This window comes from Equus przewalskii, chromosome 17 (assembly GCF_037783145.1).
Source record: "Equus przewalskii isolate Varuska chromosome 17, EquPr2, whole genome shotgun sequence".
NCBI lineage: Eukaryota > Metazoa > Chordata > Mammalia > Perissodactyla > Equidae > Equus > Equus przewalskii.
In genome coordinates this window covers 17,005,663-17,030,341 of record NC_091847.1, presented here as the reverse complement: position 1 = coordinate 17,030,341, position 24,679 = coordinate 17,005,663, and the positions used below count along the sequence as shown (strand labels likewise).

The 24,679-nt window shown below is 37.4% G+C and overlaps 1 protein-coding gene across 15 annotated transcripts in view; it reads left to right on the top strand.

Moving 5' to 3' along the window:
* Positions 1-24,679, top strand: part of NCKAP5 (NCK associated protein 5) — a 917,518-nt gene that overhangs the window by 316,905 nt on the left and 575,934 nt on the right. For all 15 annotated transcript variants that reach the window (XM_070581217.1, XM_070581213.1, XM_070581211.1 and 12 more), the window contains one exon: positions 12,452-12,525. In XM_070581217.1, coding sequence (XP_070437318.1) covers positions 12,452-12,525 — 74 coding nt within the window. The remainder of the gene's footprint in view (positions 1-12,451; positions 12,526-24,679) is intronic.

Genomic DNA, 24,679 nt, shown 5'->3' with positions numbered 1-24,679 from the left:
CAGAAGTGAGAAATTCAGCTTAACAGGCAACATACTCAAATTCTTGAACCCACAATTGCTTTTAGGCTCAGAAAATAAAATCCAAATGAAGTTTATGTGTTAATGCATAAGTGCATGAATCCCCTCACCCAGTAGTAAATAGCCCATTTCTTAAGAGAAGCTTCTTACTAAGGATGACTATGAAAACAAAATATCTTAAAATATTTTTACAGCCCTCTTGTGGCAAAGGGCATCTTCCTAGGATAGACAACCCAGGCTTTCCTAGAAGAGTTCCTGGCTCCAACATGGGTAGAACCATATGCTCTTTTTCTAAAACATCTTTATGTTCACAGTCTTACTCTCTAATAATATGGGAATGTCAACGGACTCCAAGCCCTTGAGTCAGCTTGGTAGAGCAGATGCTGTGGGTAGTTCAGGAAAAGGTTTGGCTTGTTGATTGATCGAAGGTTGTTGGTTTGCTTTGTTGCATTAGGCCCTCAGAAATGACCCAGACCTCCTCTGGGGAGATCATTCTCCAGAGGTGCCCCAGGGAGAACTGGCAACATCTTCCTCAATAGTTCTTGTTAAAATTAGATCTACTGGCCACACCTGAATCCCAGACTTACAGAACCTAAATCGCTAGGCTGGGACCTAGAATCTGCCATTTTCCCAAGTAGTTCCATAGCCACTCAGGAGCACTGAACTTTACGAGCCACATGATATTTTCCGAAAAGCTTTGTTCATACTCTTTCTCTCCACCCCTGGTATAAAATTTTCTCTTTAGTCTCCCCAGTGAGGACTTCGGAAAGGCTTGCCCACTAAAACTGCTCTTGTCAGGTTACCAAGGGGCTCCATATTGGCAAGTAGAGTAGTTAATTTGGGGTCCTTTCTTACTTGACCCTTAATTGTATTTGGCATTCCCTTCTTGAAACACTTTCTTCTGGAATGTTAGTCTCTGTTGTTCCTCTAACACTGTCCTCGCCATTTACTGGATTATTCTTCTCTCAACCTCCAATTCCGGGAGACTTTTCTCCTCAGTATCCTTCCATCCTCAGGTGATCTCACTTTAGTCTCATGGCTCCAAGTACTATCCTTACACACTATGAAATCCCAAATTCCTGTCTCCCAGACATCTCCCCTGAAGATGAGTGTCCTGGTCAACATTTCCTCTCCCATGTGCAATTGGCATTTCAAACTTAACTGCCTGAAGGAGAACAATTTATTCAACATTTCTTGCACAAATATGCTCTTTCTGTAGTCTGCCTTCTGTCAGTAAATGTCACATTATCTAAATATCTAATTATTATATTTGATTCATTTCTCACATTCAATCCATCAGTAAGTTGTCACCTCCATCTTCAAAATATACCTTGAATTCAATAACTGATGATTCTCCCTGTGACATCCCTCATCTAAGTGACTCTCATCTCCTTTTGGAGGCTTCCAGCTGGTCTCTCTGCTGCTTGTGCCCCCACTCTTGCAGTTAACAGTAGCCAGAGGGATCATTTTCAAACTCAAGTGAGATTATTTCACTTCTCAAATCAAATCCTACTGAGACTGAGAGCTCCTTACCTCACTGAGAGCAAAAGACAAAGTCCTTACAAGGACTGTGAGACCCCCTTTTGCTGTGTCTCTTTGTCACACTCCATCTCTGCACTCAGGCCACACTGGCCTCAGTGCTGTTGCTGGAACTTGCCAGCACTCCTGCCTCAAAGTCTTGGTACTTGTTCTTCTTGCTGCCTCTGATGAGCCTCCCAAGATAGTCACCTGGGTTACTTCCCTCATTTCCTTTAGTTCTTTGCTCAAATGTTGTCTTTTCCTCCACCAGTCTATATTAACCCCATCTCTCAACTTCATATCTTTCTTTCCTCCTCTCTTTAAAATTTCCAGATAACACTTTCACTTACTTTGTCTCCTCCACAAATGTAACCTTCCTGAAAGCAGACACTTTTGTCTCTATTGTTCATGGCTGGATTCCCTGACCTAGAAGAGTGCCTGAACTGACGCTCAAATATTTGTTGAATAATTGATTTGGTGTTTTTGACACTGGTCTTACTAATTTCTTTAAGAGGACAGTAAATGGTAATAAGGCTAAAAAATAAACTAATCCATGTTACCATAAGCCAGTGATTCTCAGAGGGTCTCCAGACCAGCAGCATCAGAATCACCTGGCAGCTTGTTAGAAACACAAATTCTCCATCCCACACCCACTGAATCAGAAACTTTGGGGTTGGGGCACAACAATCTGGTTTAACCTGCCCTCCAAGCGATTCAGATGAACCACTGAGAACCATTACTATGAGTAAACAAATGCATTATTCTCCCCAGGCGAAGCTTCACCCCGTTCAAGAGCACTAGTCTCTTTAAATGCCTTATGGCTTTAACCATGGCTAACATTTTTCCCTCTTGGCTTATGGCACCTATTATTTGCAAGTCCTATGCTAGGGGGTGGGATTGCAAAGAGTTTATATCTTGGCCTTTATAGGAAAAGCAAGGAGTCTGACTTTACCAGAGTCCCAGGACGGCTTTGGGGGAGTAATAGGAGATAAAATTAGAAGAAAACGGGCCAGATTTTAAAGGTCATTGATAATAGTAGGCTCAGGGGGCCATGATACACTTTAGTGAGTAAAATCGCATTCTGTGATCTAATATTTGAGGGGAAGCAAACATGTGAAAAGTACCGCCTATTGACACATGGAGCCATCAGTCAATTCCTGCTGTGTTTTGATGTGATACCGGGATTTAGAATAGTCATTGAACTTTCTGTGGCCAAAGTCTCCTACTTAAAGTAGCTGGTTACCTAATCGAGGCTTTCCTCTTATATAAGACTCTGTCAGTATCTCCATCAAAGCAAGAATCAAGGTTGAAATGAGGACTCTGCTAACCATGTCATTTATATTTTTATAGTGATTGATTTTTTTTGGTTAATATATATATATATATAGAATCTACTGCCATGCTGACAAATGATATGTTACTGACTTGCAGAACTTTAGGATAGATTGAATTATTTTTCATTTCCACGTCAAGAAAAAAAAACGCTAAACTTACAAGTCAGGTTATTTTTTCCACCTAAATGAATTCCTTCATTTGACCGATATATACTTATCTCCCAAACTGTTATAAAAGCAGTAAGTAAGAAAATAGTATGGGCAGCTTAGAAACACAATAATCACTTCTTTTTCACTTAAAACCAAGTATAACTGTTACGTCTTTTCCTCAAAGAATATCTAGGTACCAGTAATAGCATCTTTGTCAAATTTGACAAAAAATTAAAGGGTGCTAAGTTGGATTCACTCCATATATTAGAATAATGTGGTGAGTATGAGACTACAATTTAATTTCTGCCCTTGGCCTTGTTGAGCTGGGCCAGGGGAATTAAAGCAAAACCAAAGCCAAACTTATACAGATCACATGGTTAGCATGAATTTAGAAGGTTATCCCTAACAGTTTTATGGCTTTGCATATAGCCACAGCTCCCTAAGTGAGAGGGTTGGGGAGTCATTCTGCCTCCGGTCTCCATGTTACCAACGTAGAATCTACTTTGAGGGCAGTTAGTTTCTCTGCCTCAATTTGGCCTGGGGCAGTGGAAAATGTGCTAGACTGAACAATTGTCTGAAGTCTGTCCTTGTTTCACCCCAAGCAAATCATTTAACCATAACCTAAGCTTTAGTTTTCTAAATTGAAATGGTGACAATGACTCAAAGATGTGAGGATCACATGAGAATGGATGCCAAAGTGCTTTAGAAAACTATAACGACTACAAACTATGCCAATCAAGTAGTATAGAGACAAGTTGGCTGCTTAGTATTTCACTTTGTCTGTTTGCCATGTTAATTTCTAAGGAATTGACTAATATTTATTGTATTACTTACAGTATAGACTAAGCTGCTATAATAAAAAAAGCCCAAAATGCAGTGTTTTAAATAAGATAGAAACTTATTTCTTTTTCATGTAAGAGGCTGAAAGGAAGGATTAGGGTGGCTGGACAGCTGCTTTAAGATGAATCAGTTTTGCCATCCTCAACATGTACCTTCTGTCTCTGGGCCCAAGGCTATTTACCATTCCCAGCTAGGGGAAGTGTGTATAATAGGCAAATAGCTTGTCTTTGGGTTGGAGAATCCTTGGATATTACATGTACCATTTCTGCTCACATCTCATTGGCTTGAATTCAGTCACAGGTTCACACCCAGCTTGCTGGGAAATAGAATCTCTAGCTCAGGAGCCATGTGTCTACACTGAGGAGGAGTGGGAGCTGTTCTTAAAAGAAATAAGACAAAATTGTGGAGGACAGTTTAGTAGACTCCAACAAATTGAAATGTATTGTACTATAAAGTTCTGCTAAGCAGTACTCATAGTTTGATTGGCATTGATTGCATTGCTTGATACCAAATAGCACACAAGAAAGCTTTTCAATGGCCATGGTTGCTATATCTCTATATTCTGTCGCTGTTAATTGATACAAATTTTCATACATGACAGAGATTAAAGAGATGTTTCCACTCTGTTGGGTTTGCTATTCACCATGCTATCCCTCCATTTGATAGCAAACTTGCTTATGACTTTTTGCATGATGTTAACTTTGACAGCCCATGTGACTTACATGACACAGACAAGCAATGTACCTAAATCTTCCTCGGGATTATGAGATCAGAAGAACACACTGATTTTGCAAAATTGTCAATAGGTTATCTTTGAGACGCCATTTCTGGTTTGAATAGAATAAAAACGAGTATACAGTAATTTTGGAAAACTGAGTAGTGTTAATACGACCATTATAACCTTTTCAATTAAAAAGCATTTCTGGAAGACCAGAATAATAGCCTTATAATTACAGATTCTCTTGTTATTAGATTGACTACATCTAGCTAATTAATTGATTTACTCCATTGATTTAACCACCTTTGTTGAGTACTCTGTGTTGAGTACTTCCAAGTTTTCTGTGAGGTATTGGAGGATACAAAGATGAAGTAAGACACATTTGAAGAGTTATGGTACAGCCAAAGGGACCTGTTGGGTAAATAGCCAGATACACAGGATTGGACCTCGAGGGAGTGATCTAGCATGGAGGTAAATATTTGGGAGTCTTCAGATTTTTGGTGATTGTTGAAGCTCTATAGTATACTGGATTTTCCAGTAGAAGGAGAAAGAGGGCCTGGGATAGAACTTCACTCTTGATTGTATATCTCACACGTTCACAGAAGACCAGGGAGGGAGAGAGTATGATTTAAAATGCCAAGTGCTATAGGAACCGGTCGTGAGATTAGGAACAAGCAACATCCTGAAATTCCACCTGTGGAGGTCATTAGTGGCTCTACTGGAGCAGTTCCACTGAAGAGTTTGCAGTGGAAGCAAGGTTCAGTCACTTAAAGAGTGAATGGGAAAGAATTAGAGATGGCTGATGGTGAGATAATGGCACTGACATTAATCTCTTAAAGCTAGTATTCCTGAATTGATTTGTTTGCTGTGTTTAACACTTAAAAATATCTCACTGGAAGAATTCATGTTGGCACAGATATCAGTCAAGTATGAGAGGCCTTTCTATCTATTACCTTGCTGAGTAATTCCCAAACTGGGTATGTTTTAGTTTTTTACATTTACCATGCAGGAGTACCTTTTCATTTAGGTGACAAAATAATTTTTGAAGGCAGCATCACTTGTTGCAGTTGTTAGTCATTTCCTAACTGTGGAAATTCTTGTAAGTAATGATAGTTCTGTTGATTTGAATGCTGGCCTCCTGGTCCATGCTGCTTTGCCCAAAGGTGAATGGGGAATCCGATGTTAGTTGTGATGAAAGTGCTGACAGGATTTCACAAGCTCGGCTGTAAATTACACCAATTATAACGTGAAGATTATTCGGAAGGATTTTGGATCTCTGCAAGCTTTGATTTAGTATTATATTTTCAATTCCACTTAAAACGAATGATCAGATCTTTACATCATTAAAATTCGTTTATAATGGGCCTTGCTCAGAACTGACCTAGATCAGACAATAAGAAGTTCACATTAAATGGGCTTATGCTACACAGATATGCAATGTTCAGTAGGTCTATAAACCTTTAATCGTGTTAAATGTTCATACTAATTTCCCTGAAACATGTGCATTAAAGAAGTGAAAGGCAAATTTCCTGAGATATATCTCCAAAATGATTCTAATTTGCATAAGTTTTAGCCAAGGAACAGATGTCTTTTTAATGCTGTACCTATGTAAAATTTTAAAAATATATTATACAAATATGTCTTGGTGTAACTTGGTGTTCCTCCCCAATCCTAATTTGGGTGAAATGCTTTTATCAGAACACTAACAAGGACAAGTTTAAAAAAAAGAAAAAAAAGGGTGAAGGGGGTGGCCTCGTTTCAAATAACAGCTTAGCTTTAGAATAATATAAAGGAGATTGTTTCATTTTGGTATTTTAGATCTAGCTTTCTAAAATTTAATTACAAATTATAACTATAAATTGTGATGCTGTATTTTTCTAAATCATCACTTTTTAAATTTGTATAGTGAGTATATAATACTGTAAAACTAGAAAGAGAAAAGTATACAGAAGAAGTTAAATTAACCCATAATATTACCATATCTTATTTGCTTTTTTCTCTTTTAATCTTTTAAATGTATTTTCAAAATTTGATAAATGGATTGTGGTTTTACTACTTTCACCTAACATTGTACTGTTTTCCATTTCATTATATATTCTTTATAAATTTAAGGAATTGTATAATTCTTCAAATGGACACAGCGTGCTTTATTTTAATCCTTCCTATATTTTTGGAAGCTAAGATACATTCATTTTTTCTATCTTGTCATAAATAATATTTTGAACATCACTTGTTTTAATTTGATGATTACTCAGGATGATTCCTAGACAGGGAGGTTCTGGATCAAAAGTGCGTGGATGTTTTAATTTTCATGACATAATCCCAAATAGCTTTCCCCAACTGGTAAATATGTAGGCAAAACATACCCTTGTACTAGCTGTTCAGATTATCAAGTCAAGTATAGAACAATAATTTTGTCCCTATGTACAAAGGGATTTTTGCATCCTCCTGCTTCCCTCTTTCTCATTCTCCTCCCTCTGGCCGCCACAAAGATATATAATGTCCACCACAAAGATACATAATGTACACTCTACGTCTTCCTTCTGGGACTTTTATGTTTAATTTTATAATCATATTTACATTTTTAGACATAAAAATATCTTTAAATTCTTCTGAATCTTTTTATTTTGTGAATTCCATATTTTTTATTCATCACGCAAGTATAGAATGTGTGTATACACACATGCACACACATACATATACACATACACTTATCTGATATATATTTTTTATCTATCTCTTGGGTATTTGTGTATATGTGTGTATGTGTGCATGTGTGTCTATATATACACACACCCCTTTAAGTAAGTTTAAGACACACACATATATTTGCTTTTAATTAATGTAAGTGCTTTATTTTCTGAATTCATGAATACCTGAGAATGTCTTTCTGTTGCTTTGTTGTACAGCAGCTACTCAATTGGGGTTTTTTATGGATTAAGACTCAAAGGTCTGTCTATGCATCTCATTTCAGTGAACATCTGGGGTGGCCAGTAGCTATGGAGCCAGCGTTTTCTAACTCCTTGTTGGGAAGCCCGTTAGTCTGTTTGTCAGCTTGCTGTTTTTTCTCCCCACTATTTCTATTCAGCTTTTATGTGGTGGATGTGTGGAGTTTTCCACAAAGTCTACCTCAAATTTGATGAGCCCTTTGATGTCCACAATCAGGTCTTTTTCTCTGTTCTTTTCTGAAATGTTTCTTTAATTTTCCCTTTGATCATTGTTTATCTTCCAAATTTTGTCAAACAGTTAAAGCTATAATTGTTAGACAAACCTACATTTTCTGACCTAATATCCATCATGTCTTGATTCATGTTCATCTTTATCCCTTATTTTCTTAGATTATTACGTTGGTCCTCCACAGGACTGTGTATGTGCTTTCATCGTCGATTCTGTTATATCTAATGTGGGTTTGTCATAAGGAAAACAAATAGAAGAGGATGTTCATCAAGTTAATAACTATACTTTGAATAAAGTCTTTGTGCTGAGTGGCATGGGAAGTACGTGCTGGGCAAAGTAACGCTTAGGAAACTGACAGTTTTTATAGGTGATGTGTTACAGACAGTCAACACTGACACAAGGACAATGGGTTATGGGTGTATGTTTTCCTTCTAGGTTACATCAGTTTGTCTCATGAACTGAATTATATATACAGTAACTGAATCATGCCATGGAAGTAGCAGAAGAGTTAATGAGTATTTCAGTACCTGGGCTGGGTTGAGGTATTCGATTTGTTTCTAGATGAGATACTGAGAAATACATCTCACTATGTGAGCAGTTCAGTGCCAATACACCAAAATCCATTGCCTGTTCTTTTCTGAAGCACCATTTCATGGTGGGGAGCATCACCCCATAATAAAAATCGCAGTGTAGGGATCAACAGATTTCAATTCTGCTACTACAGTTTATGTTTCCTTGAAATTCTTAGGTAACCTAGCTCCTTCTTTTATTTCGTTTTTATTATCTTTTCAGCTCATTCTGTCTTTTTACCTCAGCATCTTTTTTTTTTTTTTAAGCTTTCTGCAGGTTTCAGAGACACCATGTCTTTCTGGATACTACTGAACATGTTAAGATTCTTTCTAAAATGCTTTCATGTTTTTCTTGTCAATCACTTTCAGAGTGACAGCCTCTCCTGAGAGTGAGGGTAATGTTCTTTGTCTTGTACTCCAGTAATTCTTCGTCAGTTCTATGTTCTATGTTGTCAACTTGTTCATTCTGAATTGATCCATCTAGACCCTGGGGTCATCAACACAGTGTAGATTCCACTTTCAGTCTGTGTGCATTTGTAGAAATCTTTTCTCCAAGCTCTGCCAATATCCAGTGTCTTTCAAGTGTTTTGGGGAGCTATGTTACACTGAGGTGGAGTCTTGCTGTACCCTTTGTTTCTGCCTGTGCCTTTCATACTTTGGAGTATTGGAGTCTCTGGATAACAACGTCTAGCATGCGCTCAATACCCAACCTCTTACTATAGGCACAGTAGCTACAACAATGTGCTTGCTGTGACTGTGGTTCCACTGTATACCACTGCCAGTTCCACTGCCATCACCCTGTGTTACTTCCTTGGAGTTAATCTCCAAATAGATAAAGGTGGTCCCCAGTAGAATAATCTCATTTTATTGTTACAGAACGGTAGGCATTTCTCATTAACTAATGTCTTCAGTTCAGAAGCCAGAAATGGTAAATGTATGAAGGCACTGCCGAAGTTCTTTTAAGCAGGTAGAAATGATTTTATTTAACAAAAGGCACATGCAAGAATTATCTCTATCTCACTTTTTTTTTTTTCAATCCGTTTCAGTTGTGGTTGGAGAGACAGAGTGTATATGTGTGTGTGCAGCCAGGGGGGCGGAGTGGGGAGGGGTTGGGGTATAGACAATACCCAAATAAAATAAATTGGATGTTAGAAGTAAGCATGCTACGGAGAAAAATAAAGCTGAAAAGAAGGATGGAGAATCCATATTCCTAGTTTCCCATTGTTACGTGGTTTAAGACTTGTCATCATAATTATTTTTATGGAAAATTGAGTGAAGTGCCTTTAAATGGAAGCAGCCAGTACTGTTATTTGAAACAGCTTTTAAACCATGACCCAGTAATACATACATTTAATGGTTTAAAATCTGTATTATTAATCTCTGCCTAGGTACCTATTCTAATATTCAGCAATTATATTTGAAGAAGCATATGCTTAAAAATCTTGAAGCTGGGTAAGAAAAGGAAAAGGATACCTTGTAAAGTGACTTGCCTTTGAGCAGAGGTGTGTGACATGAAAAAGTCACACTCACTGCTTGGTAGACATTGTGGCGTGTGCTTATTGAAACAAACTATCTGATATAATCCTTACACCACCTCTGTAAATTATTATTTATCTTCCTGATGAAGATGAAGAAAACAAGGTTTAGGCAGATTAAACAACTTGCCTAAGGGAGCATATCTAGTAAGTACCAACACCAGGGTTTGAACATAAATCTCTTTGATCCAAAGGTCATATTTCTAACCTGTACATTTTTCAGCTTTAACCTCTCACTTGAGCTAATCACAATGAGCAAAATAACAAAGCCATTGGTTTTAATCCAAACTTTTTCCAGAGCTTACACATGATTGAGCCCCTGCCTGCCTCTACACCTTCATTTTAGACTCCACACCCCAGTCTCTACTCCCAACCCCACTGGCTTCCACTCTATTCCTTCAGCTCCACATTTTGGGGCCTTGGCAAATGCTGTTTCCTTTGCCTGCTCTCTTCTCTCCCTCTTCCCCCTTTTTGCTGTATGTTTGCCGCCTCCTTCTCTTCCAGGTCTTAGCTCAAATATAATTTAAAGTCTATTATCGCCTGTTTGTTTCCTTCATATTGATAGTATGTAACCAGTCGGAAATCAATGTGTTCACTTATTTATTTGTTTTCTCTCCCTCTACAGATTGTAAGCTCTCTGAGGGCAGGAATTTTCTCCCTCTTGGTTATAACTATATCAACCAAACTTAGAAGACCAATTGGTATATAATAAGTGTTGAAAACACAACTGAATAAAGAAAGGATGAATGACTTTGAGATTTATACATTTGTTTCTAATTGGGAACAGTGTCTTTAAAATTTTTTTTGATGGGATGTATTTGAAAACTAATGTCTTTGATAACTTGGAGTGTTCTAAATCATGTTTTAACCTCGATCAGAACACTTGATGCCATAACCAAAAACTGACAACTTCCTGCAGTAATAGATTTCAATGTGCCCAATGGTCTTCTTTAAATAACTAATCTGAAAATAAACTTTATTTGATAAGAATAAACCTCATTAGCTAATTATCTGCAACAAAATTATAATGTTATAGAATAAGGATTTAGTACATTCTCTCGTCTAACTAAAATACTGTGGAAAGGTAAAAAGGCTTCTCTGAGGTTCCATGGGTAGATCCAGGTCCAGAAACTCACGACAGGCTCTTTCCCTTATACCAGGTCAACTTGTACAGTTTCTTCTACTTGCTGGCACCTCCCCCCGCCATCATTAGAATGAATATTCCTACAGGAGCGATAGATTATGTATAAGATTTGATCAAAATCTGTATTTCAGAAAGAAAAGTATGGATATTAATCAAAATTCTCAGTTTATCTCAAATCCATAAGAAATGAAACAGTAACTTTAATGGATGCCTTAACACTGAAATCATTGCACCTTATTCCATCTGAGGCAGCTGTAATGTAGACACAAGGGACTGCAGGCTAGATCTTTAAACAGAAAGGAAAAGAAATATCAAGTTAAGGATGAAACAAGTCATCAAAAATTTTACACATTGTATTTTGCAATTGAAACTATTGCATATGAACCTCATCTTCAGAAATCACAAATTTTAAATCATATTTAGGGGCCGGCCCCGTGGCCGAGTTGTTGTTTGCACGCTCAACTGCGGCGGCCCAGGGTTTCACTGGTTTGGATCCTGGACATGGACATGGCACCACTCATCAGGCCATGTTGAGGCGGCGTCCCATATGCCACAACTAGAAGGACCTGCAACTAAGAATATACACCTATGTACCAGGGGGGATTTGGGGAGATAAAACAGAAGGGGGGAAAAAAAAAAAGATTGCCCACAGTTGTTAGCTCAGGTACCAATCTTTAAAAAAAATAAAACAAAAATAAAAAAATAAAAAATAAATCATATTTAATAACCTATGGACTTCTAGAAATAATTCTTATGTAACAAAAGAATTCTTCATTTTTCAGAAATGTTTCTTGAAAATATGGTTTGATTTACAAAAATTTACAAGCACACTTCTAAAAACCACAATATACCTTGCCTTCAAGACTTCTTAGAAGCCAGATTCTTTTCCTAAGAAAGAAAAACAAGCAAACAAATTATATTATGTTTTTGTATAAAGAGATGAAGGAAGATGGACATGTGCTTCACCAGAGTAAACAATATGACCAGTGAATATGTAAAGCATTCCATATTGTTCAAAAATAGCGTTTTGCTAGGAAGTGATTCTCATAAGCATGGTATAATCAAGTCCTGTATTGTATACTTTATTCTTATTCTTCTAAGGTCAGCAGCAAATTGGCTCACTTTTATAAAGTAGAAGACAGATCACAGTGTAGACGACTATGAAATTGAGGTTTTTTCCCTGTGGATAAGAGGACATTTATGCTGGCTCTGTAGTGTGACAGTTCTCTTCCATTCTTTGTTTATAGAATGATCACAGGATATGGGGAAAACATTATTCATCCCCAAATAGTTATTAGTTACGTAGTTATGCATGTAAGTCATAGAAGCATTGTCTCCTGGAACTGGGAGGGACCAAAGGATTATCTTGTCAAAATCTTCCTTGTAGGGATAGTCTTAGAGTTCTGGTGACTATAGTAATGGGGTTTTACTTGTCTTTGCATGTGCAGGAATACATGGACTCCAATAAATACATAGAGCACCTGCTAACTCAACTCGAGGAGCAACACAGAAGTCTCTGGAGGTGAGTTAATTTATGTCTTTAACTTATAGCAGCCTTTATAGCTTTGACCATGATCACGGAAGCAGGGAGTTGGCAAACGGTCTCTTCTTCCACTAGGTGTCAAAAGCACCTTTGGGGGCAAAAATCACCAGAGGCTGCCTAGAGAATTCCATTCCTTTAATTAAAGTAAAGCAACAGTGCCAAAAGTCCTTGAGTCAAGGACCTGCTCAGAGCTGGCTGGATGATGGAAATCACGACACTTGTCAAGGTCAAGGAATTAATTTGTCCAAGGCCACACAGCAAACTTATATTTTAGAAACTAGAATCCATATTTCCTGACCCTGGCCTGCTCAAAGATTACTTAAGTTTTTCTATAATTAAAAGGTTGAACACTTCTGCTTAAATTTCTGCTTCTCTTCCTATTAGAGAATATTTTAAGAATGCTGTTGTATAGGTCTCGCACATTTAGTGTTTTGTACTACATGGTGGGTTCCGATTCTAGGTAAGGAAAGATATGTGAGAACAGCTGTGCAGGAAAATTGGAAAAATAGGTTATTAGTATGGTAGAAGTCTTGTTCCCGAGTTATTCATTCCCTGGAGCCTCTTGGGAATTGAGACTGGTAAAGATGGATGTGATACTATCTAGGGCCCACGTGGTCAAGCTCTTTATAGGTGCTGCTATGGAATCTGAATTCCTTTTTCTAAATTCCTATAGCTCTTGTTATCTGGAATAAATATGCTAGTGCTTAATTACATGATGCCTCACATTACACCAGAATTGTTTAATATAATTAGCTTTGTCTCCCAAGGATCAGTAAGCCTCTGAAGTCCTTTATTTCTTATCTCCTCGAAGCATGGAGGAGAGTGTTCTCTCTGTACACAGAGATGGCAGGTAAATATTTGCTTACCCTGTAGCTTTCTTGCCCAACCTCATCCAAATCCATCACCATTGGTCTCTGTACCAGGCTATGCTGCCCTCCTTCATGTATCCTTTTAACAAATCCTAATAATCTTGAGCTTTGTCTTCCCTGAGGAATTCTAGTTTTGGGGTAAAGTGCCTGATATTTTCATTTGTTCTGCTCTTACACTAGTTTTCTTACGGGAGAACATATCTGTGGTTTATAGTAATAGACAATATTCTATTTCTGTACATAGAAAAACTGCTGGTAGGATATAACAAAAATGTATAATTTTTGTCTGCTTGCTACTAACAGACATGCTAGTTAATTTTATGTAATGATGCAATATTTGATTTGTTTTTGAAATCTATAACCTGGTGGTTTTCTAGTTTTCTTTTGTGAACCAGTACATTGTATTAACAAAACCAACAACAATGTATTTATGGTCATGTGTCTTTTAAATTACCTTTTCCATAGATCTACTAAAAAGACTATTTAAAAAGATTGTTTAACTGAATTATAACATTTTCTTTCAACTGTTTGTATAGAATATTTTGTTTTCCCTAAATTTCAAGAGAAAAATAGCCCCAAAATGATGAATACCCTCTGATGAAAGAAATTAGAGTTTAATTTGGTCAGTAAGCTTGTCTTATACACATCACTGGAGAGGAGTAATGGTTTCGTGGGTCTTTGAACCAAAAAGCCTGTGTGAAAAAGAAAAAGAATATTTTCCTGCTTTCTTAAGCTGGCTAATAAAAACCTTTTGGTTTTCTTCAATATGATTAAATTAAAATCTCATTTCAGGTACGGGGTTAACCTAACAAAGTAGGAGCTCAGAATTTTGTGTGTAATCACTTTCACTTTCCTTCAGAAATAGAATTATTACTGGTGAATAAGCAAAGCCTTATATATAGTGTCAAAGAATCTAATAAAAAACCCTCCATTTGAATAACAATAAAGAGCAATGATGACATTTGAATAGTCAGAATAACTACCAGTGAGAAAATGGAAATGGGTTGTATTGAAAAGAAAATGAAAACCAATAATAGCAGATTTATATACTATTTATTAAATCATGAAATTATACTTGATTATATTTTGCAAACAAATCTTGACTGACAAAGTGATAGGCTTTCTGATGGTTATTACGACATTGTAACTGCAACTGGAATGAAATTATTTTTGATGAAGGATATATGAGTGACAGTGAGCAGTGTGGGAAATTTCTTTCTGGTTATGGTTAAATTTTTAAAATGCTTTCTTGAGTTAGGGTAGAATCTATGATGTGCAGAGGATCATGGGAATAGCATGTCATGTACACAAGCGCAAGTTGATTGTCTGAAGTTAAACAAATGTTCCCATAACTCAATATAAACTTTTCTGATTTTATACCTTTGATTTGTAGCTACTACAATTTTCATGGAATAGGCTGCTTGTCATTGCTGCTGGTATTAACTGATGGCCTTCCATTTATACTTGAGCCAACTTATAAGAAAAGGCATTGTGAATATTTAGATCTTCCAACAATAATTGTAGTCAGCATTAATTTATGGCCATGGTCTTTGAGGATTGATCAAGAGCATGGCAGACATATGTCATACTGTTATTGCCACTTGCTTAATGATAAAAGATTGGACAAATGTAGAAGATTGGACACAAGAATTAAAAGTCTTATTTTCATGGAGGGGGCTATTTGTCTTTAATAGATTTTAGTCGTTTCTTATAGCTTAACCATCTGCTGTGACACAAATATATTGCTGTAATCATACTCTCAAGATAACTGGTTATTTCGGGGTCCTATTTAGTTATTTTACCGAAATAGACCTATAATCTGTCTCTGGGTTTTCAAATTGCAAAGGAATTTGTGGAGTTCAAATTTAGCTGTCTAGCAATGAGCAGTCATTTAGCTCAACTGTCTTTTTTGACACCAACAGAAGAAAACTTCTGTGAATTCATCTGAAGAAGAGGGTGGAGTCAGAATCTAGAACCTAGTCTAAGACTTGAGTACAAGCCTGGGTGGGTTTAATTTGCCCTGCATCTCTCTGCTTGATGACACAGCATACCCAGTGACAACTTGTTTGCTAGTTGATGTTGAAATGTGATTATAAATTTCTGTACGTTTATTTGTTTTAATGTGAAAAGTTAAGATTAGGAGAAAAAGGCTCTTTTGCATTTAATGATTTTTATATCATCTGTTACTATTTCTGATTTGGCTAAAAATATCTGTGACTGACAAGAAAGATTGTAAGAAAACAGCTGCTGAGAATGTCTTTCTCCTAACATTTGATAGAAATCTTGATCCATTCACAGTCTCAAATTAAGAGTTTAGAACAAACACAAACAGTTGGAAAATACAAATTGAATTCATGAATATTTATGGTGTTAATTACCCTTTCATGTCACATATGTTAAATTATGTATGAAAAATGGAAGCGGCTTAATTTCCATCATAGAAATGGGAAGAGGACTGGACTGGAGGTTTTGGAGACTTGGACTCTTGGCCTGGCCGGCCCAAACTGGTTGTAGGGTAGCATCTCTGAGACAGAGTTTCCTTATCTGTAAAAAGAAGGAGTCAATCTGGCTACTAGTAAAGATTACTGAGCACTGAGGTTATATGAAACATACAATGTCTAAAGTAATATTACATTTATATAATATGTACAGATATATAATTTTATTTTTCTCAAATACTTATACAGCTCAATCATGATATAGTATTTAATACACACATCATAGAAAGCTTCCAAGAATATATGGTTAGAAATAACTAACATAACAGAAATACCTAACAGCTTGCCAGTAACTCAACAAGATAATGTCAGAGTGTTCATTTGAGATTTTCATAGCTCAAATTGGAGACATTGTTATCAATAGCCTGTAAGTAAAGAAAGAACAAGTTGGTTTGCATGGCCAAAATTAAATGACAAGATCTGGTGAATGCAGAGTGCCAACTGCCAGTCTTAAAGATGCCAGATCAAAGTCCCATTTGAACAAGCTATCTCTAAGCTAGGGTTTCTCAGTCTCAAGGTACTATAGACATTTGGGGCCAGACCATTCTTTATGATGGGGGGTGGGAGTGGGGTTGTCTTGTGCATTCTAAGTTGTTTAGCACCATCCCTAGCCTCTCATAGTGACATGCTAGTACCATACCCTGTGTTGTGACAACCAAAAATGTCTCCAGACATTTTCCAAATGTTCCCTAAGGATTAGAACCATCTTTCCTCCCCATTAGGAACTGGTGATCTAAATCATCTACACAGGAATTTTCCTAAGCATATTCCAAGAAACACAAATACCCTGGGTCACTCTTACAGATGTTTTAAGAAAAATAAAGGTATTTCAAGGTCAACTTTGAAATATACTAGGTAAAAGCAAATTTTAAAATTGTTTTAATTACAGAACTTCTCAGAGACGTTTATATTACTAACGTGCTTATACATATCAAATATAGGATATCAAACATAATTTTGACTTAAAAAAACCCCCAAATCCTATCATTCTTGCAGCATCTGTTCTGACTAAACTTCCAAGGAACATATTTAGGGAAATGATCTATCCAGGTTGATAACCAAATATACAAAAACATGGCTTGTACCCCTCCCTTCTCCTTTCTCCCCTTACTTAACTGGTACCAGATGGGTGACTTGGTATAAGACCAGCCAGCAGTGTGAGGAGTCCAGGTTGTTGGTGAAGAGGAAAGTAGGTTTGTAGAAAAGCCAATCCCAAACTCATCACCATTTTCCTGGGGGGCAGCCTGAGCCTCAATACCAAATTCCAAGAATCCAAAGAACTATTGATTACAAGCCATGCTTGCCCTAGTAAAGCACTTAACTCCTGCTTCCCTAGGGAGAGAAATCATGGTTTCCTACGTCCCCAAGGGGAATGAAACACTTAATTGAAAGCATGTATAGATCTCTGATCGGAATAAGAGTCCCTAAGGTCCATCCTTTCCAATAGGGATAGTATAGTGAATATGATAAATATAAATATGTATTTATATATATAAATATATAAAGATATAAATAGTAAAATGATTTTAGTGTATCCAAATTTCTTTAAAATAGACTTCTACTTTTGCTTCCTGCTTTATATGTGATTCTTATTCTAAGGAAAGATGTAGGGAAAAATTGGGCAAAAACTTTGTTTTTATTCTTATCATGATTCAAAAATGTTGCTTATCTAAGTAGAGCGAACACTAACATAAAATGATCTACATTCCAAATACTCATTCATGTTCCCCATAATTTCGATATATTTATACATTTTTGGGCAGAGATAATTGGCACCAGAGCCTAAAGTTTATTTCAGCTCTAATCTCAATTTCTGTAAAATGTGAGTGATATTGAAATAGCTTACTGAGAGGCTACATGCTATCATTCTATCCCTGGGAAAAGAAAATTTTTTGCTAATGTGTTATCTAGAAATTGTCATGTAGTTGTAAAATAGTTAAGAAGCAAAAGCACATAGACCCTGAGAAAAGTCAAGTCCAGAGGCTCTTGGAGATTTACTTTCTATGTATCTTGGATCTTAGAATCAAATTATCCAGGCATCTTAAGAATTATCACGTCTCTATCCTCATGGGGTTAATTTATGCAGACTAAGGAGATGCCAAGTATTAAACAGGTTGCCTTTGCTGTAATCATAGACTTCCACTGGGAGATCTTAATTGGCAACAAGTAAAATTGCTCTGCATGAATTCTTAATGGTGGACACCAAATAAAATAAGAACTGTGATTTGTTTTTTAAATCCCTTCAAGAGAGAAAGAGGCTATCTCTGGGGGATAAATGTGTAGCAAACAAAGAGAGAGCTCAGTGCTCCGTAATAGCAATAAAAGCTCTGAAAACAAAACCTCATGCTATGCCAACTCAATAACAGCACATGGTTTCCCAGCTCTGCATCCCTGTCTCACTCTTCTGAGGTCAAAGGAGACCTGGGCTAGCCAGCTTTACATTATCTTTCTCTCCTCGCAACCCTTGGGCCGGATTTCTAAATCATAGCTGTATTCTGGGGCAAGTGTAAGCACAAGGGCCACCCTGGAAACCCATCAATGTCACTTCTCAATTACCCACCAGGGGTTGTTTCAGAGATGCAGACAGTCTCAGACCCCTGCCAAGATAAGAGTCTTGCCTCTAAGTCATGCCCTCTGCCCAGCACAAGGGAGAATAAATCAGGGCTCTGGAAATTGGGTATTGCCACATGCTTCAACAGTTATGTCATCCCTGGGTAGTAGTGGGGAGGGCTGCAGGCTGAGCTGGATCTCAAAGGATAGTTATTACAGACTGATGGTGCTGCTGTACAGGAGCAAGGGGACTTTTAGACTTCTTGTCTTCACTCTAAAGCCTCTGATGGAGTAACATTCCTGTCTTTAAGATGGCTTTTGTCTAGTGACAGAAGAGGCTAATAGAACTAAGTCCAGAAGGATATCTGGATTGACTGAAGCAGAAGATTACCTAGGTTCATATTTGACCTTTTACCTTAGGATTGGTCTGCACTATAGTTTATTTAGGGGACCTGTATATCGTCTACATGTTTACCTGCTTAGGGGGTTGCCTAGTGTTTGAACCCAGGTCTTCTGGGGCAAGGAGACACCAAAAATGCTACAGTGAAACTCTATACCAACTTTATATACATGATTTCCTGTTTCTTATCAAATCTGTCCATCCTTTAAAGGGCCGTGCTAATCCAGCAGAGAATATATATTAGATCCTAACCTAACAAATGGATAAAACAGACTATTTAAAACCTTATGGATTTTATCCCATCCTCTTTACAACAAATCTTGTTTGAAAGAACAGTTCACATGTATTTATCAAGACTATTCCACTGGGGCTGGGTGGAGGAATCTGTAACACATATTTCAGGAGACTGTCCTTTAAAAGTCCCAAGGTTTCCCCAAGGAGGTGGTGTTTTGATCTGAGTCCTGAGTTGGAGCAGATCTGGTAGGCTGAGGGCAGATGAAGAATTGGTTATTGAATAGATTGAATCTGAACTGCGTTTAAGACTTTTGAGTATAACTGTACATAAGTTGATGAGAAATTCAGGTCTAGAGCTCTTTAGAGTTAATAAAGCACAGTATAGATAGTGGCATTAGATTAACCTACAAAGATATAACATTGCCCTCTAATATAACTGGGGAAATATCCCCACGTTAAAGATGGATTTATTGTGGCTGTGGGAAGATTGAGTTGAATAATATTGTACAAGTAGGTCCATAGATGATTTGAAAATAATTCTACTTCTAGTTATACAGGTTTATGTTCTTCAAGAAACACTCTCAAAGTACCAAAAAATATTTCAACGTCAAGAGGATTTGGGGGTCACTCAGTGAAATTTACCACTATTTAATCTGAAGACGTTTGGCTTAAAACACATTTGTTATTTTTAGATCCATGCTTATCTTAATATGACAGCCAGGAACCTAATGTGATTTATTTATCTGAAATTAAAATAAAGAGCCTCGAGCAAAAGGCGTTTTGTAGATTTATTTGGGGTAATAAAGAACACAAATATTCCCTGCTAAGTTGAAAGAAGGAAAACTCCAGCAGGCAACAATACAAATGACCCACTTGACATAAATGCATGTGCTGAGGCTGAAGTGCACCCACAGTAAGGGATGACAAGTCCCTTTTTTTTTTCCTGGATGGAAGAATGAAATGGGTAATTTACTATGGTCTTCTATTTAATTTTAATAGAAAAAATCACTAAATTGTTAATGCATGAGCATACTGTGTTTTTTTTTTTCTTTCTTTCTTAGGATATAACTCTACATCTCTATACGGGTAACCCTGGAGTTAAAAGGAGTAAATGTTTTGCTTACTGTCCCTCATTCTTTTTGAGCCTTGTTTATTAAGAGGCATGGGAGGGAGTTCTAGCACCCACCTCCACCCTCCAATTCCAGGGAGAGGTGTCCAAGCTTCTCTGAAAAGAGGAAACACAAACTACAATTTTTCTTTCCTCACAGAACCTTTGACTATGGCACATTGTGCACTTTGTATTACAGGTTAGACCTCATAAATAATCCAGCAACAAGCTGAGGATGGAAAGGTGCCCTGAAATCAAAGAATCGGGGATAGGTTGATGAAATTGTAAAGCAGATACACACTGGGTAGAGACACACTCTAGGTATCTCAGGGCAGAGAAAACTTCTAAGCGTGCAAACATCTGTTGCAGGGTTGGTTGAGGTTGGCAACCCGTGGCTGGTTTCATGGCTCAGAAGCCCTCGTAAGGTTGCTTATGGGAACCTGGCTAACTTGCTGCTCAGTGTTTGCGCTCTACTGAACACTCACTGATTAAGTATTGTATATATACTCTCTATGGAGAGAATCCTAGATTTTCACCAGAAAAAAAGTCTGTAAAAATCAGTAAAAAGTCAGTAAAAGTTTGCCTGAGAGGGAAAGTTAAAGCCACTGCAGCTCTCAACTCTATACTAGCATGTTAACCAGATTTTACTAGTAGGAAATCTCTCTCTCTCAGACCCTAGGGATGCTCTGGTTCTTGCCCCTCCCCTTCTCTCCCCAATTAATGAGGACAACACTTCTGCAAAGTACTCCAAACATGTAACAGTGGCTCTATCCTTACCTTCAATCCATTCCAGTTCCAACCACGTGGCTTTCACTCACATACTCATTTTCTGGTTATCTCATGAGGGCATGTCTTGTACCCCTAAGGTCTTTGACTTGTAGAACCAAGTCTTTTCATCCCTCATATCTCTCATAGTGCTTTGCATAGGACATAGAACCTAAAACATAAAATTTCACCTACCTTGAAAGCATAGAGACAACTGGAAGTGTGTTTTAGTCATCTTTGTACCTAAGTGACTCAGCACAGTATAGATGCTCAAACCCTTTTCTTAAGCCAATTGAAAGGAGTGATCATGATTCAAGAAGAGAAATTACTAAGGGATCATGTGTTCATTAGGGATGAGCTCACCTTTTTAAGTCTAGGCAAGAGAAGAGTCAGGCAAGTATAGCAAAAAGTCATTTGTCTCAGTGGCGTGTAATTGCTAAATAGGATACACAATTTCAAGAGAGTCAATCTTAGAAAGTTCAAGATGGAGACATTTAATGAAGAAGTGAATGTGTTGTTATATGTAAATCTAGGAAGAATACTTCACTCGACTTTTATTTCATGCTTCTTTCAAAATTCAGTCATAAAGCAAGAAGTTTTAAGGTATATCATGTCTGCATGTAGGTCACTGCAAATCATAGGAAAGGTTCTAACCACTAATAATAATCAAATGTGTATTTACACCCCCGATTTTATTCATTTAACTACCAATTTTATCTTGAGCTGCAAACTACTTATCAATAGAAGCAATGAAAGAATATCTTATAATTTTGAAAGAAAGGAATTAAGAGACTATGATAGGTTAAAAAAAAACCCGCGATAAAAATCAAGGCCTAAAATATTGTGTGTATGTGGGTTTGTTTTCACCCTGGATAAAGTGAGTTAGAGAAAAACTGTAGAGACATAGATCCAGTTACTTTTAAAAACAAAATCAGGGTTTGATCTGAAAGGCTAGAGAGGCAGTGCTTATAGAGAAGGTCTTGAGAATTTTGTTAAGATGGACATGCACTTGAAGTCAGAGGGGAGTTCAGCATTAATACCAATGACATAGACTTCCAAACGGAGGGTGGTTTTCAAAGGATTAGTGGGATGGAAGACAACGGGGGAAAATAAAGGAAAAATGTGAAAAAAGAGAACAACCAACAACTAAAAGTAAATTATTATTTTATTAGCTAAGTGCTTTAAATAACTTAATTACAAATAAGGGGCTCTTTTTCTTTCTCTCCTAAAATATTCTGATATCCAGTCTAGTCCAGTTGGGGCTGGTGTTTGGTGGCACACCAGTATAATCAGAGTCTCTGCTCTGATTGTTGGGTAACTGTGCTGTATTGTTGCTAAGTTTAAAAAATATCATCGCTCATTCATTCCCTGCATTGGGGAGGCCAGGTCTTGATTCTGCCACTTACTGTGTGGTCCTGGGAAAGTCATTTAGGCATTTTGGGCCTTGGCTTCTCTTTGGTAATGAGAAAGGGTTGAAATAAGTAATTTCAACAGTCGTTTCTTTAGAGTTAACAATCTACAATTCTTACCAATTACCTTGTAGGCCAGCTGAAGGGTTGGGTGATGAAGATAGAAGAAAAGTGATAGATATATAGAATTACTGAGAGTTGAAAGTAACAGTTTCCCTTCTTGAAAGCAGGCAGAAAATTATTTTTATGAACCTATTTTTCTTTAAGCTCTAACTCTTGTGCTCTGTCTTGGCACTGAACCTTCCAGGGGTAATAAAACAGCATGCTGGCAGACCCAGGGCACCAGAGCAGGGTCAGAGTCTGCCACCACTTTCAAAAGGTTTTCCAGGAAATTGTTCTATTGAATAATGTTTAAGTTTCCACAGAAGCTACGAGCACAGCATGGTGCAAAAAAAAGTCAATCGCACAATATTAAAAAAAAAAAAAAATGGCAGCTCTGTGGTTATGGTCCCTATTAAAGGAAATTGCATTGTCTTATGATGTCTCTTCAGTATTCCCTGGACAGTACAGACTCACTGGCTAACTGAAAATCAGAATGTGTATTTACCTGGATTGATTCATTTTTCTTACCTAATTGATTTTCCTGTATCTCTGCTTTGGAAATAAAAATGTGAATAGGGTCAGTTACAGAAGGCCACTCTAAAGGGGAAATGCTTTGGATGAGATACACAATTTAGGACTTCAGCATCTGGGACCGTTTGTTACCAAAATGATATAATTTAAAATGTACCAAAAGTCGCATTTATCCAAAAATACCTCTCCCACTGGACTTCCTGGAATTCCCATGCTTGAAATAAAGAAAATTTGGTGTCCAGAAAATCACCCCTGAAATCTGCACTTGCCGCCTGAGGAGTGTTCTAGCATTGTTCTCTTAGCCCCTCGTAGTATCTTACCAAGCATTAGTTTGCCAAATTAGATAGTTGTGGAAATCTGAGTCCTGGAAATTTTTTAGCCAAGTCAATATGTTTAGAATGGAAGAAAGGAAGTCCTTTTAGACATGTCACAGTACAAATCTAAATATTTCTGTTTCTAGCCACACATGTCCCCCTACCAACCCTGACCTCTTTGCTTACTGATTATTCCTATACACACACTCGCGAGTTATCCATGTCTCCATTCCAGACAAGTACTACCTATCCTTCAACGTACAGACTAGCCCCTCCTGATTTACAATTCCTTACTGGTATTCCTCAGCCCCACCGGGATCCATTTTTTTTTTTTATCCCCCTGCATTTGAGACTATGCCACACATGTATACATAATGGTTGACAACTTGTAAAAACTCCAAAATATTCCACGTATGTTAATTTTGACAGTATTGTCAGCAACTGGCCTTCCATTTCTGTTACATATCAAATGGTGGCTGGCATAGGGTTGAACCTAACATTTGTGCAGCTAACACATACTGATTGACTTTCTTGAGCAGGTGAATTAAAAGCTCTATGTGGTACTCTTGCTGATTAGACTATATCAAGGGCTCTGTACCTGTAAGAGCTTTGACACCAGTAAGTGTCAAAGCAAACCTAGGTGACCATCTTTGGATGTTGTGTAGAATGGATTCTGCTATAGTGGATATGAAGAGGCCAGACACCCCTTCACGTTGGACAACTCATCTGGCTTTTCTCTCTGGTCCTAATGCTGCCATCAGTAGCTTTACTTGTAATGACTATTCCCTCTTCTGTGTAACATTGCTATTAACGATTTGAAGACAGTTTTACGTGTTTGGCTTTGGTCTTCACTTTTCCAAAGGAAGCAGTGTAGGTTCTTGCACTGCTCCTCATATAATGTAGTTTTCAAACCCCACTTAATCATGGCCACCTACTGGACTTATTCTAGTTTATCAATTTTCCTCTTAACATGTGGGGCTCTAATACAAACAGGGTATATTTTATTATGACCAGATTACAACTCCAACGTCAGTCATCCTTTGAGAGAGGGTTGTTATTCTAACTTTATGATTTTTCCCCCTGTGGTACTAATTGTTAATAACCTTTAGGCAAAATACCTAAAATTCCAGCATTACATCATGCATATCCAGTTACTTTCTTGTGGACTCAAAGAATATAAATCATTACTTCAAGAAAAAGCAAGGAGTGTTTTAAATTTAGAAAATCCCTTCTCTTTTTCTCCACTGGTCCTATATTCCCTGACTTTTTTTTTAAGTGCCTTGTCCTGTTTCACATCTTCTGTTTTTCCATTGCCAAGTCTTTATTTATGGCTAAGAGGTCAGAGCAGCATTA